The 16,657-nt window shown below is 41.9% G+C and overlaps 2 protein-coding genes across 4 annotated transcripts in view; both read right to left on the bottom strand.

Moving 5' to 3' along the window:
* Positions 1–16,657, bottom strand: part of agbl4 (AGBL carboxypeptidase 4) — a 263,660-nt gene that overhangs the window by 44,681 nt on the left and 202,322 nt on the right. The gene's annotated exons all lie outside the window — the stretch shown is intronic.
* bend5 (BEN domain containing 5) lies at positions 1,880–15,762 on the bottom strand. 3 transcript variants are annotated; one of them, XM_088313753.1, is made up of 7 exons: positions 15,332–15,762; positions 14,568–14,605; positions 14,336–14,466; positions 12,421–12,904; positions 10,130–10,278; positions 7,784–7,997; positions 1,880–7,712 (listed from the first exon to the last, which is right to left on the bottom strand). In XM_088313753.1, exons 3-7 carry the CDS (start codon positions 14,435–14,437, stop codon positions 7,516–7,518), a joined length of 1,146 nt encoding a protein of 381 aa, XP_088169879.1. In that variant the 5' UTR covers positions 14,438–14,466; positions 14,568–14,605; positions 15,332–15,762; the 3' UTR covers positions 1,880–7,515. The 3 variants fall into 3 exon arrangements, with proteins under 3 accessions (XP_088169879.1, XP_088169878.1, XP_088169880.1); XM_088313752.1 differs by lacking the exon at positions 14,568–14,605 and having other exon boundaries at positions 15,332–15,758; XM_088313754.1 differs by lacking the exons at positions 14,568–14,605; positions 15,332–15,762 and adding an exon at positions 15,163–15,257.

Here is a 16,657-nt window from a genome sequence, read left to right as displayed (position 1 = left end):
TTTAATGACAAAAAAGAAAAGAATGTTTTTATGTTTAAATAATTATTTCGGTAGATGATGGCCACATTTTTTCAAAACTGCTCACTTGAATGTTTGAATGAGTGAAGAGTTGAATGCCTCAATCTTTACACATTTAATATTTTATTTTGCTTCACTTACAACAGGCGAAATCAAATACGCAGCTTTTTTTTGGTCATTGTTTTTCAAGGTTTCTTATACACATTGACGGGGTCCCCTCTTCTTTCAGTAAGTAGCTTTCATTATACCGAAGTGTTCGTTTTTTTTTACCCCAAAAAAATCTTTTAATGGAGGGAGACAAGCACAAAATCTCATTTCTCCGTGCTACGATTGGGATTTTCCTAATCACGTGACAAAGAAAACCCATTTTGAATCTTAATGGAAAACCATAAATATTAGCGCAATTGTGCAAAAAAATTAATAAAAAAAAGTGGATATGTTTCACATTGCGGTGTCACTGCTGGGTCAGTATATTTAGAATATAGTACTTGCTTACATGACGAATGAATTGATACCAAAGTTTTGATGCAACTTTTAATTTCGTTATTTCATGAAAATAAAGCGCAGTTGAATGAAAAAGTGATTTCCCCCCCCCCCAATTTAAAAACAACACTCACTCTTTCTATTTCTGTAGATCAGAAAATGAGCAATAGATTGCGAAATATCTGCATCTGGCATAAAAATAAAAAAAAAAAAAAAAAAACTTCAAAAGATGCCATATTTGTGGATTCCAAACACTTCCAAAGTCACAGCGACTACGACACGAAAAGATGGATAAGATGAATCTGACGCTGCTCCATAAAGGCAGGCGGCGAAACGTCCATATTCATTAGGTTGCCCGTGTGACATAAATACAATATGTCCCCCTATCTTAGTGCGGCGCGGGGTCGACGCGGCGCTTATGCGACAGACCGCGAGGCTGCAGAGCCCAGCCCAGAATCTCCCGCCACAGCACTAATCCATCATCACCTCCACTGAATCACCGTGCTGCCAATAAAGCTGGGCGGCAATACATTAGGAGGCATGTGGCGGGCTTTAGCCGTTGTGACATTGACAAGTCCCCTCGGGCTGCTTGCAGGGAAAGGGCCGGCCGCGTGCTTACGCAGGCAATAATATATGGAAATGCAAGAGCAGCACAGTTTCATCTATTCATGGAGGAAGTCGACTTGGTGACCGATCAGAACGGGGACAAAACGTGCCACAGATACACTTCGCCTCGTTTTGTTATTTTTAAAGGAATACCAAGAAAAACTATTTAATATACATTAATTCAGTAAAGATTACCCCAGTCAATAGGGCTGAACGATTTTAGGAAAAAAAAAATGTTTTCTCACAGATTTCGATTTGCAATTTTTTTTCACGATATACAGTGACATTTAAAAAGAGAAGAGAAAATGCCATTATAGAATTAAAAACAATAAAAGCTATTATTGTAATAATGTAAGGACACTAAAGAGGTTTTGTGAGGGGGCAGTTCTTTCTCAAGTTTTTAAAAACTACTTTTGTTTTTGTTTATACAGGCGACAGCGCAACGTGTGACCTGCTTTGTGAGTGAGGGGCACTAGAACCCTTTGAAAAAAAAAAAAAAAGCTTTTCTGCTTAACTCGTATTCCACAAACATAACATTAATCAGACAGCCATGTTCAGACTAGTGAAGCCGCATAAAACATTATTGCAAAGAGTTTTTTTTTGGGGAGGGGGGGGCTGAATTCCCCTTTAAAATAATAAAAATTATAAATCCGTCAAATGGACTTTTTCTGCAATTTATAACAAACATAAGAAAAAAAGTTCCCAACCCAAGTCAACTAATAAACATTGAGCAATTGAAAAGGCAAAAAAGAAAATGCCAACACAAGATTAGTGCTGATAGAATAAAAGTCTGGATTTATTTTGCTTTATTATCTCCACATTAAACACATGTTCCTGAATGCAGCAAGAGACACAATAAGAGGATGCTAAGCATCTTGCCAGCGTAGCAGAGGTGTGGCCGGTTGAGCGAGGACATACTCTATATACACACACACACACTATTGCCTAGTATCGAGCGTTGCCTCTGGGAGGCGAAAGCAGGCCGAGGGATTCTTGACTGAAATCATGAGGAGTGTCTTTCACATTATCGTACCAACGGGCTGGAACGCCGAACATTAATTACCCTGTCTTGCGCTAATGAGCATGGCAGCGCACGTCAACCCTAAGAGGCCTGTGCGGCTCAGTCCAATCCAGCAACGACAATGAATATGGTGGTTAAAGTTTGAGTTGCCATGACGATATATAACATCCCTTTCGGACACGACGTCTGGGTTGAACAGACAATCAAAAATATGTACGTTTCTACCAAACAGTCCTGCGGATGGCTTAAATCAGGGGTCCTTAATCCCGTTCGCCGAGGGCCGGTGTCCCGCCTGCTCGTCATCCCTCCCTGCTGCGAAGGATCCGATAATCGGAAAGGTCTGCAGAAGCTAGATAACGATTCTGATCATTTGTATCAGGTGTGTTGCAGCAGGGAGAGATGGGAAACGGGCAGGACGGCGAGCCTTGAGGAACAGGAGACGAAGACCCCTGGCTTAAGTGCTGCAAAGGAAAATGACACTGGACAGTGATGACATTGGAGAGGAAATCTTGCTCAACTATGGTCGGGCAGAATAATTATTTGATGAAGAATTTGCTTTGTTGGCAGCTCATTCAGAAAGATTTCTCCACCCCATTAAAAATAATAATTTTTGGTTAAACCCCACGTGGTTGATCAAGGAATTGTAGACAAATGCCCAACCCTAGTTGAAACAAAAACGCTTTTTGCATTCGAAAATCTCCCAAAACAAAACATGAATGCATATTTACGTAAGGTGTTGGTTCACAGCCTGACTACGTTGTACGAACTGCTACATTGATACTGACGAAGCGTTTTGAATTAAAAGTGAGCAACTCAAAAACAGCCACCGGGGAACACAAAACAGCCACTTTAATCATACATTTTCTTTCTTCTTTATGTTTTTTTTTTTTAAATTGGTGAACTCAAACAGTCGGTGGATTCCATTTTCCTGTGAAACTAAGTTGTGCCATGACAATCAATACACAGCGGAAAAGTCCGGAACTCCTCCTTAAACGTTACACAAGCACACTTAAAACATTGGCAGCAAACAGGCGTTGAAAGCGGACGCATCCTTAGAAAAATCAACATGTTTTGAGGTACTTGTAACATTTACAACTAAGTGGAGAACAGTATTTGGGCGGATAGCACATACGCGACACAGTAAGAGCAAACGAGTTATTAGCATTTTGCAAAGCGTTTTGGCTTGAATTGCTTTTCACCAAAGAGTTGAGGGACTAGCGGTGTGGTCGCCCTCCTCGCCGTGAGGGTTACAAACATAGAAAAACAGCACCATTTGAGGTCCGTATAGAACGGTTTGCTGGTAGCACCGTCAACCAGTAAAAATCTCCAAACGCAACACAGACACAAAACACGAGCACGGGAGCGACTGCACGACGTAGCCAAGAGCAGATTACAACACGGCCGCGGCGCCTGGACGCACGGCAGCATCTGCCGTCAAGCAGCTCGACAAACATCCTTGTTCCAAGGATGATATTGTCAATCGAGGTGTTTAAGAAGATATATATATATATTTAGATATTTTGTACATGTTGCGTAACCAGGTATATTTTTTTTTTCTTAGTCTAGATTTTCTTTTGACTATACACACAGAGCTTAGAGTCACTGACAAACAAACACCAGAGTAACAATGAGGTAGGGTGGTGAAAGTTGGATGAAGTAGAACCAGTTTGTGGATTGTATACAAAGTTACTGATACCGTAATCAAAAATAGAGACCAAACGTGAAACGTTCTTGACGTGCTATGTACACCGAGCAGTCAAAACGGTCGGAGGAGCGCTCGCTTGGCAAGCGGCATCTCGATCGACGCGCGTTTGCAAAGACCAGGCGGATTTCATGTCAGCTGCTGAGCGTCAACTTCCACGTTCATCCAGCGCTACTTAAGTGTGAGAGCAATGAAAGAGCGTGCCGTTAATTCGCAGTCGGCTCGATCAGGTAACTCGCCCCGGTTGGCGCACGTTACAGAGATGCTGATAAAGCTCAGTCCGGGTTCAACATTATGTACTGCAGTATACGTGTCAAAAGATTAGCAGGGAAACCAGCCTTTAAAAAGGTGAGATATTTAAAATATTCGCCTTGCCACAACTCCTTTTGGCATAAAAAAACAACAAACAAAGGATACAAACAATACATGAGAGCATTATGTTGAGGTCATTTTTGCACAATTGGTTTATCTTTTCGTTCAAACCGCGTGTGTCGCATTTCCTCAAATAGGGCCCTCGATAAAGGGGGCGAGCCTGGATTTCGCCAGCCTAATTTAAAAGTATTTATAATTGGTGAGCAAAGGAGTGAGAAAGTTCTCGAGTGGGCTCAGCAGTTGATGAAATAGGTAATGCCGACTCAATTCAATTAACGTGTGGCTCACTTAGTCGGGGTATGAAGAAATTTCCTTTTGAGTCATTACAGTACTGTTTTCCCTTCTGGGCATAAGGCGCCATTTATTTGTCTCAAGTGGCTCATCAAATGATTATTTAGGACCGTTTTTAATCAAAGGCGTGGCCACCATTTGAGGAAATGTAGTATTAGATCTGAACGCAAACACTTGGAAAGCTTACGTCTTTTTGTACAGGGGAAACCCAATACAAATGGAAGAAAACGCCAACACTCAAATCACAAAGGGATTAAGGTACTATAAGTTCTATTAAGTTGGGATAGGCCTTTTTTTTTTTTTCTTAAATGTGCAAACAACGCTGATCATTCAGTCAGCAACCCATTTGTTTCGCATTCAACACTTTGGCTCATATTGAGCATATTTGTAAAAACAAAGACATGAAATTACACTGAAACACGATCAACATTCTCTCAGACTCCAGTTATGATGACGTGACTGACAAATTGTTTTGAGTATTGGTATGTCAACAACACACCCTGCCACTCACAAACCAAACAATTTAAGGTGCATCGTGTTAATAGAATGATTGTTTGGCCTTAATTTAGTACTTAGACATGAACAAAAAAAAAGTACTCGTACCCCTCCAAAGAGGCTTTTTAAGATTGACAAATTGATGTGTAAAGTGCATTCGATGTAAATGATTTGTCACTTTGTCAACGTACACATTTATATTAAGGGTGAGGTTTAACGCTTCTCGAAGAATACCGCCAGTTGTGCATCACTGATCACTTTGGCTCGGGAGATGTTTGTTGTTTTTAAGGGCTCGACATCACACTCAATAGCGCAATAGGTCAAATGCAAGACGGAAAAAAAAAAAAAAAAGTTCATAAAAAAATATGTATAAAGAAAAAAAAAGATACTTGATAGCAACATCAATTAGATAATTGTCCAGAACATTTAACTGAACTGCACAACGAAAAAAAAATAAATCTTGACAATCTCTCGACAACGTAAAGAAGCTTAACAGAAGGCTGAGCCGAACTTTGGAAAGACCATTTAAAAAAAAAAAAAAAAAAAGAGGGACAAAAAGAATAAGCAACAGGCAACACATGTTGTCGAAGAGTGAAGAGGAGCAAAGAAAGGCTTTGACCGGCAGCTCTGCAGCAGATTCACAGTTTTGCCTCTGTTGGGTCACACTTGAGATTTCAATCTCCAAGATTTCGTTTCAGCGGGGCAACAGTTGTGGAAAACAGTTTGGGACAAAACAACACACACAAATGAACAAAGGACAAGCTTGACTTAAATGTCCCTTGGGGTGGCCGGATTTAGTCCCCTCCCCATGGCATTTCTTAAGAATCGGGATATTGTGGGCTTCACAATAAATCACCAAAACAGGCATGTCTCAGACAGCTTTACCCACACTGTTTTCTTCCACAAGACCTGAGCTGAAACCCCCTCCAAGAGTTCCAAGAGGCTCGGCTCAGGTTAAACTCGGCCGACGCTGGTAACAGTGTCCATAGTCAACTCTTACATTCTCGCAGCAAAGTGCACGTGAAGTCTCAAGACTTCAGCTTCAACTACAATCACAGCTCACTAGAAAAGCCGAGGGCACGACGCGCCCTGGTGATTGCCAAAATCCATTTAAGGCCTTTCCTCCGCCAACGCGACTTGTTCAGCTGTCCGTGTGTCTGCCACTGAGACGCTTTCGGAGGGAAAAATTACATCATGTTTCATTCAGAGGCCTTGGCTGTTGTACGATCGTAGTCACGTAGGCCTCCGTTCGTCTTGGTACGCATTCGTAAATTTTCTTGAAATTAGTAGGAAATTGTACAAAAAAAACCAAAAACACATTCCCAAAACAAAGAGTGTTAGATACCGGAAAATCCCATACAAGTTGTGGTTTAGCCAAAACTTTAGTGAAAAATAATTTGATGTTTTGACAGTTTTCCAGTTGTGTAAACTAAAGATTTTAATCACTTTAGTTCCATCTGAAAGCGAAATTTTATCTAGCATCACGAAACGGATTGTGGTCACATTTGGATGATCCACTTTATGGATACATTTGGGCATTTTCTTTCTTTTTCACTGGAAAACAAAACAAAAAACATTTTGCTCCATAACACGTGCTTTTTACTCAACACATTTTTTTCTAATAATAACGTAAATTAAAATTGCATCTTTTGCAGAAGCCAAGGTTGGTACAATGAATTCATGTTACGGAAAGTGCGGCATGCTTTGTTGAGCAGGCACTGCTTTAAGTGCTTTTTTTATTTCTAAGGAAATAGGATCATAGATTTGAGTCAGCACTTCCAGCCGAGAATTTGCGCGTAAATATTCTTTTTCTAAAATTCCTTGACATATTTTCCACGTAAACAAAAAAAGTTACATTTTGTACAACTCCTACTAATGTTGCGATTGACCTAAAAAGCCACGGCCACAAATAACAGCCTCTTAGTTGCATTCAACAATGTGTCTGTTACTAATGAAGACTCAATCATGATCGAGTCTCCTATCGAATATCAGTGCAGTACCAACTGCGGACATTCGCTTCTCCAGCAGATTTAGTCACACAGAAATATCAAAACAGGACACTCAGTTTCCCCAGCGTACAAGCAACTGAAAACTTTTACCCACAGAAGTCATCTTTTACTTTTTAAAAGCTTAAAGGACTCAGAGTGATGTTCTGACACAGAACAATAAATTAATCTCACAATCTTCCAACGCAAACGCGCGTCTAGGCAAACCATTTTCTTCTTCGTGCTCATCCCGTCGTAAAGCTTTTTTTAAAACCAAACAAACAAACACTCATTCTGGTTCCCATTTGTTTGGTGGGTAAAGCTGTCTGTAACTGATTGGGCTAACTGGGGCCATGCTGGTTTTAAAAAATGGGCCATCGGTGTTTCACACCGCAACCGATCCGATGCGTCAAAGGAAATAGCGGTGCTGCCGAGAAGGGGGAAAAGAACCTCAAACGCACCCAAAGCGAGCCCCCTCCATATCCTTTGACCTTTGCGTGATGGGAGGAGCTGGAGGAGGGGAACAGAAGAACACTTGCTCTCTACATGCCGTCATAGGTAAAATTCTCCATCTTGACTGTCTGTCTGATGAGCAGCTTGGACTCCCGTCGCTCCTCGTTCTTGATGGACTTGTTGATGTCCATGATCTTCTCACAAATGTATTTGTTCACTTTGGATAATCTTTGTGTGATTTCCGCACTGTCTGCAGTCTCTTGGGACACTCGGTCGTACAGACACTCTGTTGCAAAGACAAAAGCGGGCGGGTGAGAAGAACCGTCGGATGCGGTCCAGTGGGTAAAAACTTCCTACCTCGGACAATTTTGAGCTTGCTTGGTGAGAGTGGAGGTTTGGGAAGGGCGTCTTTCTTCTTTTTGGTGGCCACTCCGGTGACGCTCCGGTTTTTGAGGGTTTCTGTGCCCCAGATCATGACAGCCAGGTTCTTTGTGAACTTGGAGTCTCCCTGGGTGCGTTGCAACTGGTGCCACTTCTCCTCCTCCACCCAGATCCCGCCACCAAGGTGCACCTACATTGGGGTGAAAAGCACATTATAAGGCTAGAATATCTGAGAAGGAGTTTCAGACAGTGTCTTATTCCTCAACTATCGAGCAGACACAAGATTTTCTCGTAGGAAAATTGCAGCAAAGTACAAATAGGACTGACACAGTGTAGTACTAATAAGTACTTAAATCAGGCCCATTGCACGTCATTCTATACTGTGTCTAAACGGCACGACAATGTTGTGCAGGCAAAAGAAGGGACGATCATTTCGACTTGTGTAGACCTTTTTGAAATGCAGGAAACCAACATTTTTGCAGCCTACTGAATTTGTAATTCGGCAATGCAGTTTGGAGATTCTGGATGAGCTCAAGGCTGACTTGGAGCTCGTCATCTAAGACAAAACTCTTTTCAACACAAATGCCTCGTGTCAGGGTAATTTTGGCACACTGAAAATTGTCTGTAGTGGCCTCTCAACAAATTCCAAGTTCTAAACGTAATGAAGTGCTGCGGACAAATGGGAAGTCCAAGCATACAAAATGGTTGACATGTACTTGCTGGCTTCAATAAAATTCTTGGCGCTATCAATGTCTTTTTTTTGTTTTGTTTGCATGTCTTCCTCTGACACTTCCAGTTCCATCAATTCAATCTTCATTTTGAAACGTTCAATGGTGAAACTCATCATCGTCAACCAAAACCCTTCTTGAACCACTCCCATGCTTTTGAGACTTGCTGCCAACAGTGTGCACAATTGTAAATCAGGACCTCTGTGTTCGGTGGACAAATTTCCTAATCCAGTCGACCAACAGAGAGGAAACCACGCAGATTATTGTTAGCGGCGGTAGAAGACATCTTAACCGACTCTTAAACCACACAGCTAATCCCAATAAGCACCACTTTCGCTGGCGACTAGGATACTCATGTAAACTGAAGCCGCTGGCCGCTCGTAGGTTGGATTATTCCCACCGTGAATTTCGCATGCATCTCTCCACAGGCTGTTGCATAAGCACGACCCAAGCACACCAAGCCGATTGCCAACCAGGCAGTCTCCCCTCGTCATTTTGGTGGGCACAAGCAGCAGGAGCCATATCTGACTTGCTTTCTCCCGGCTCTCTTATCACTCTAAAGTCTTTAGGCAGGAATCCAAAAGGATTTTCCCTGTGCAGCAAATGTGCTTTAGGCCGCCGGCCAGACTCGTTCTTTTGCCCTTAAACTGGGAAAGGTTGTTTTCATTCGCACTTCAAGTTCCTTGCATTTACTTTCCCTACCAGCTTCCTTCACGCCAGTCCGACAGCCTCGTTGCGGCTAACCTGTCAGTCACTCAGAATTTCTCTCATGTGAATAATTAATACAGGGCCCCTGATGTTCGCAGGGTTCTCATTTGCAAGATTTCTTCATGCCTGATGTGGCTGCAGGTCCCCGAGCTTGTAGTGCCAACTGCACCCCCATCAGCAGAGTCAGGATGCTGTGTGCATTGTAGGCAAGCCTAACTGGCTAATAAACACTGATGATGCTGGCCGGGCCTCCAGGAACAATAATAATCTCCTCAACCTTGTTTACCTGCCAGAGCTGGACAGTGGAACGGACTGATCTAAGGTGATCTGAAGTTCATGCTTGTTACGAGGATAGACAGTGTTTTCTGCACAGTAAAGGGGTCTTGTGAAGGCCACCTACTGGCAAAAAGTCAGGATCACCGGGGAGGGAGGCATCAAGTAGTGCTGGGAAAATGAAGCTTCGAATTTGCTTCATAGACCAGTTGTTGTAGTTTTGAGTCCTGTAGATGGCTCTGTTTGTTCAAATAAAGGGTTTAAAAAAAAAAAACAGCAAGTCAGTGTGCTTTCAGCCCAATGTTGAACAGAGAGCGCCATCTACTGGAGTCCAAAAATACTGTAACTGGTTCATGAAGCAGATTTGAAGCTTCATTTACCCATCACTCGCATCAAGGATAAACGTGAAAATCAATATAGCGTGGCAGATATAATTGAACCGCTTAAGTCAAATCTCACGGAGTTCCTGAAGTCGAACATTTCAGAGCAACTCGGAGCTCTGATTACAAACTCACAAAACATTCTAAAACAAGAACATTTTGTCACTCCATTCCTGAATCAAACAAGCGGGAGTGATGACATTTTGTGCGAGATCAAGTTAGACGAGGCTGACCTTGCCATCGTTGCATGTGTAGACAGTTCTCGGAGACGGTGAGTAGCTGGAACTGGTGTTGGCTTCTTCTCTGAATGTTTCCTGGCTCTCAACAATGGGTTCAACTACCTCAGCCTTGATTGTCTGAGTGCCATTGTCGTGCATCGGCTCTAGGGAGGGGGGGGGGGGGGGAGGAGTTGAGCATTCAAGGAAACAAGAAAGACATCTTTTAAAACAAATCTGAAATGACGCCCAGCCAAGAACAATAAAAAAGCATTACTGGAACGCTATAAACGATCTGTTGCACGAGAAGAGACAATGTTGCGTTTACTAGTATGCTGACATGTGCTTTGTGAGTTGAAGCACTGGACGGGTGCCCAAATGTTGTCTGGCTCAGCCTAGACTTGTCTGTGCCTGGGGACGGGAGGTTATTTTAGCCCGGTGGTTAAGCTGGCTTGGTGGCCGGCCATGTTAAGCTCCAACGTAGCTGAGGAGTTTTAATATCGGTCAGTGCACTCCATCCTGCGTACAAAGACACCCCAGGGTGCTCTAATCTCTTGCCTGACCATTCGATAGCCTGGCCAGCCACACTGACGACATCTGGCAAAAGCACTTTTTTGTACATTGCTGGGCGGGCACCGAGCTTGCAAAACATTCGCCCACTCAAATTCCACAACTGAATTGATGGCTGCACAGGACCTATTCATAACCATTTGCCAAATTATAATCCCATTGGTGAACTAACTGTGGAAACTTTAATTGTGTCTTCAAAATGATTGTGTGAAATAGACCGACTAAATTCAGCAGTTGCTTATTATTCCAATTTGTCACCGTCAAATATATCACAAGCGCGTTAAACAACTTGCGCTCCTTTTTACAGGAGTGAAGTCAACCCACTTTTATGTTTACTCCACATTGCTCTGACTTTGATTACTTTTTGCATTCATTTCCACAATGTAGTGTGACAAGAATAAGACAATGCATGCAAATTATTACTACGGTGGAATCTGTGATGAATCTTAACGACTGCAAATTGCATAGATTTATTTTATTAAGCGGTGTAGAAGATGGATGAGAGTAGGTATGTTTGGAAAGTTTGGAAGTTACTGAGTAAGTTGCAGTAAGATGCTATTATAAAATATGGATGGGTTGGATTATGAAGGGCAGCTAGTGTAAAAACTATGCCAGACAAATCATGCCAGTGATGACCCCAGACAGGACAAGCAGCAAGTCATCACATTAACTTTTCTTTTTTTTAACACTGAACTATCAAAATGTGATGCTTCACATAAATAGCCTGGAATAATGCACACGCCATTAAAAAAAGTGAGTATTTTTACTGAATTTTAGTCATATTAAACAGCTATTAAAAACTTTGCAATCTTATATGGAAGTTAGCAATCGTAAAATGTGGGAGGGAAGTACATATGCTTTTCCTGACGTTTTTGTAGTCCTCAGTGAGGAGGACAACTGAATTTCCAAGGCCTTAAATATACGATGGAAGACTTAAAAGACAGTCGTTATCATCAAGTGGAGAAAATGGCACAACAGTGGCATTACCAAGAAATGGCCGTCCTTCCAAAAATTTGAGAAAAGACTAGTCAGGGAGGCTGCCAAGAGGCAGGCAGCAACATTAAAGCAGCAACAGGAATTTCTGGCAACAAGTACTTGCTGTTTCATACATGTCAGAAGAATCTCTCAGCTTTATATGTCTGAGCGATGAGGCTGGGTGGAAAAAGACGGAAGCCTTATCTTTACGAAGAAAAAAAAACACTTGGAATTTCACGCATGCATGAGGAAAAATCTGTTATGGGTCAATGTAGCCGAGTTTCACCCAAATGGTACAGATGGTGAGAACAACACAGCTCATCACCATACCTACAGAGAAGCAAGGTGACGGCAGCATCGTGTTTTGGTGCCTTAGGAAAGACGGACGTGCTGGCATAAAACCTTCAGGCTTCTGCTAGAAATCTATAACAATGTCAGGAAAAGCCTACGCGAACATTGAGAGGCACTTTATATGGTGACAGATGTGTGGCAGCTCCTATTTAACGTGAGTGTGAATGCGATTGGTTGACTGAGAACACCGTCTCATACATAGAAATAAGACGGTGAGCACACTTCCCCTCTCGTTAAGATTTCTTCTCCCAATTTGGTTGTCCAGGTTTTCGTTTAAATTAACAGTCTATACATATCCAGTGTAGAGAGTCATGATCAAAAGCACGTTTGACGCTGACCAAACGACACAGAAGTAAAAGTAGAACAAGTAGTCGAGGCGCTAATGTGAAGTGTATGCGCCGGCGACGCCTTACCACTGCCCAGCCTCATGAGAAGCACGTCCTGCAGCCGTCGATTGAAGTCGCGAAGTTCTTTGACTTCGGTCAGCAGGCTGCCATATTCCTTGAGTTTCTTGGTCTGCTGCAGCAGCTGCCGACGTGTTCTCTCCAGCTCCTGCTGCAGCCTCCTCATCTCATCCTCCTGTTGCCTGTAGCTGACGACCAACTCGTCGTAAAGCACGCGAGGAACCACCGCCGTGGCCACGTCCGAGTCCACCTCCAAATGTTGCTGCTGCTGCTGCTGGTGATGATGATGATGATGCTCCTGCTGTTGTTGTTCTGCCTCCATGTCTTCATCTTCGTCATCGGCATCCTCTCCCTCCTCAGCTAGTCGATCCTCATCCAGATCTTCTTCGCCTTCCATGCAGGAGTTAGCAGCGTTTCGTTCGAGGCGAGCCACTACGGCTGCTAAACTTTTGGAGGAGTTTGAAATGGGGCGGCCGTGGTCCTGAGATAGGGCCTTCAGAGGAGAACATTGGACAATTTAGAGGTCTGCACAGTGATTGTTTAGAATATTTTGTGCAAAAAAAACAAAACAAATAAATAAATAATGATACATTTGATCTGGTCAACCATGCAATTCTACGAACAGATCAAACCACAGAGGAAATACAGTAAAAATCTGGAAAGCATTTAACCGACAGATGCTCATGATCCACAATAACGGGAAGCATTTGTCAATTACGGCCCTCGAAGGACTAAAAACTGAAACGACCCCTGATACGGGGGGGAGAAAATGCACACCATGTGCATATGATTTTTTTGATGACTATGGGACTCTCACAAAGAACTAAAGAGGAGTCATGGAGTTCCTGATGAGCCGCTCAAGGGATTTGCCCGTGAAAGGGCATCTGTCCAGAGTGCTGGAATTTGCGTTAATCCACCATATGGTAAAAATAGTGTGAGGGATTTTGGATGGGAGCCCAATACATATACACCCACCATACACAAAAATGTTATGTCCATCCGTCTCTACACAGTTTTGGGATAATTCTTCACATTCTACAAAGAGTAAAAGCAGACAAATCACATTCAATAAGGGCCTACAAAATTTGATGAGCTCCAAACTTCACAAAGACATTCAAGAGCGGCATGTTCAAATTGATATTATTTTTAAACGTGGTTTTAATTTGTAGTGGAATAGAAAAGCATTGCATCATACTGAGAGCTTTGATGAATATTTCATTTCATACACATCTGCTTCACATAATTAAAAGAACAACATTTAAAAGCATTTGCAAAGAAAAGTAAAATTGCTAAAAGAACACAGGGTGCAAGATCAAGATTATGGAAAAAAAAAAAGAAAAAAAGATGGACCTTATTAGAGGTATGGGACAAAAAAATTAAACCTGGATTTAAAAGCATTTCCATTTAGGGCTTACTTTATTTGTACTGGCATCTTATTCCCTTTATATGCAGACTAACAGCTAAACACTGCTTCACCATGTTTTCTGTGAACTCTAGCAGGTCATTAAAGTTTATTTCTCAACGGACTCGGAGCAAGTGTAAATAAAGCCTTTGCGACTAGACTAATATGTTCTGATCTTTTTTGTTCTGGTCAGAATCTGAGCTGCAGTGTGTTTGGTGTTCTTCAGATGGAGTTAAATCAAACCATCATTACCATAATCAAGTCTACTGGAGATGCATGGATCTCCAAGCATGGGTAAGCATCTGCTTGGAGCATGCAAGCCTTCACATATTATTTAGGCCAAATAGGAGGGACGAAATATTAACCGCAAAGAAAAAGGCAGGCAATGCTAGTTAACAAGCAATAAATCCATATTCATGTTGTGCATGATTGTTTGTATTTAAAGTAATTTGACTACTTATTTTCCCCTTCAGTTACACAATTTTTGTTCAAAACATCACCTATAACAGTCTGAGTTCCTACCTTTTTATGCCTGAGAGGCATCCTCTCCCCTGCAAAACTGTTTTCAATTGAATTTCCTGAACTCTTGATGGACATCTTGGGAATTTTCATCTTCTTTTGCATTATAAAGTCTTCAAACTCCTCTACAGCATCTGCAAAAATCCGAGACACAACTTCATCAAATTTCTTTCCCCTCGGGTGCCTTCTCCTCATCTCTCTGTCAGATTACATTGATTTAAGGGGGAGAAATTACCTATCTTTACAGAGATGCAAGCAAAGTGGATCTTGTAACTGCAATGGACGCAAATAAGGCGTTAGCTGGATGGATGTTTAGGGTCACAGCCCAGACTGCTCACAATCAGGGATTAGAGATGTCGTATGTTAAACAAAAGGAACTCTTCCATCACACGTGTAACGTGTTATTTTAAACTGAATAAATATATTTAAAAATATAAGCGCAGTAACGTTTGCGACGTGCTGTCTGCGGGATGTCTGGAAAGACACCGCAGCGTCTTTGTAGCGCAGAAAAATACAAAAGTCAGTGTTAACATAGATTTTAACACACCAAAGTCGTGGGATATAACATATAACATCTCGTCTTTAAGAATACAAAAACAGAAGCGTGAAACATTAAACGTCTTTTCGCCCGGTGTCGCATGTTCTGTCAGCTCTACGTGTGCAGACAGCTAACTCTAGCATGCTAACAACGAGCTAACAAGCGGTTAGCTTCACGTTGTAAACAAGCGACAATGCTGGCTAACCTTACACAGCGAACGTCAAAACAACGGCAACCCTTCCACAAGTGAAAACACACGACGACACTCGTCGCAAAAGGTGTGCTAGCGTACCTCGCTAGCATCTCGAACTAGCCAGGACGTCGCTGCGGCTATCGGAGCTCAGTTGACAGGTCGTACTACATAACTTGACACATAGCAGTGTTTGGACACTATTGGGGGGGGTTGGATTAAAACGACAAGACGCTGGCACTTCCAAAAAATGAAAAAGGAAGCAACTTACCTGCAAGGGCAAAGATGTGAGCCTGGCACTGCTGGCCTGCGCTGCCATTCTCGTCAGTCCTGCGAACCTCACAACACCTTCCGAGGATCCAAATCGGCTTCGCGCTCAGGGCTGAAATTTTGGATGCTCGAAACTGGGCAACGCGCAACACATAACGTCTTCAAAGAATCGAACAAAAGCATATATTATTTTTAATTCCTCGATCGAACACGTTTGATGCGGTTGGCTTGCTCCTCCCCGAACCAAGTATTAAAAATATAATTATTTACATTTAGGGAAGATTGTGGATCATATCGTCGCTCGGTTGCTTTTGTCTGGTTTACATCAGGAGGGAACATCATGAAGGCATAAGTAACAGAAAACACAATTTCCCCAAGATAAATAATGTGCAGGGGGGGGGCTTCGTGTAGTTTCATTAATTTTTAAATTAATTTATTTTGTGTTTTCATCCCACTACTTCTCTCGCTCCCAGCCAGGCATGCTACATTGTGAAACTCCACAATGTTGGAACTCAAAACACTCTTAACTCAAATCATCTTTCCTTATTGAAATTAATTAGTATATCCTTAATCTGTTACAGCCTCACACCCCACAAAAAAAACATTTTAAGGTGTTTTTTTAAAATAAGGAAAATGGCAATCTATAATGCCGTACTTTATATAAAAACGTAGTAATAACATAATTATATAGAGCCAAAGGAATTAAATAGTTTATGTGCATTGTGCTGCTCCTTCTGTTGTGCACGCCTTGGCCACCTGGGGGAATATAATAAACATGTATGGATATACATGGAAATGTATATCAGTAAAATGCAGCAATAGTAGTTGTTTTTCGCAAAAGGCAAAAAAATAGACTTCAGTATTTTTTTTGTCTGTCTATAAGTGTTGCCCCACTGTTTGTGTTCCAATATGTTACTTAAGATGTTATAACACCGCATTTTCTGTTGGCATTAAATGCGGACTTTCCAAATCAAAATTTTTTTTTTTTTTTTTACATATCCAACCTATATATTAATTCTCTTGGTTTCATGTTTAGTTTGACTGTACACTAACTTTTAAGTGGGGTCACTCTTACCTAAAGGTAGCACTGTAGTTCATTTTTGCACAACCCATTTCCATTTCTTTTTTTGCTGAAACAAACCCATTTTGAGTGGGCGAGCCGATATCATGCAAGTTAGCGGTAATACTCCCTGCGCACTCTCCGACAGTGAGAGTGCCGCTTTCACCTACTGTCGATGATGTGCAATTACACTTTATTCTAGTATGGCAAGAAAAAAAAGACTGTACTAGGCAAACGGAAAGTATAACTTCTGTTACCATGACGACC

This window comes from Idiotropiscis lumnitzeri, chromosome 13 (assembly GCF_059441095.1).
Source record: "Idiotropiscis lumnitzeri isolate Australia: NSW breed Sydney's pygmy pipehorse chromosome 13, RoL_Ilum_1.0, whole genome shotgun sequence".
Taxonomy (NCBI): domain Eukaryota; kingdom Metazoa; phylum Chordata; class Actinopteri; order Syngnathiformes; family Syngnathidae; genus Idiotropiscis; species Idiotropiscis lumnitzeri.
This window is presented reverse-complemented; position numbering and strand designations above follow the sequence as displayed.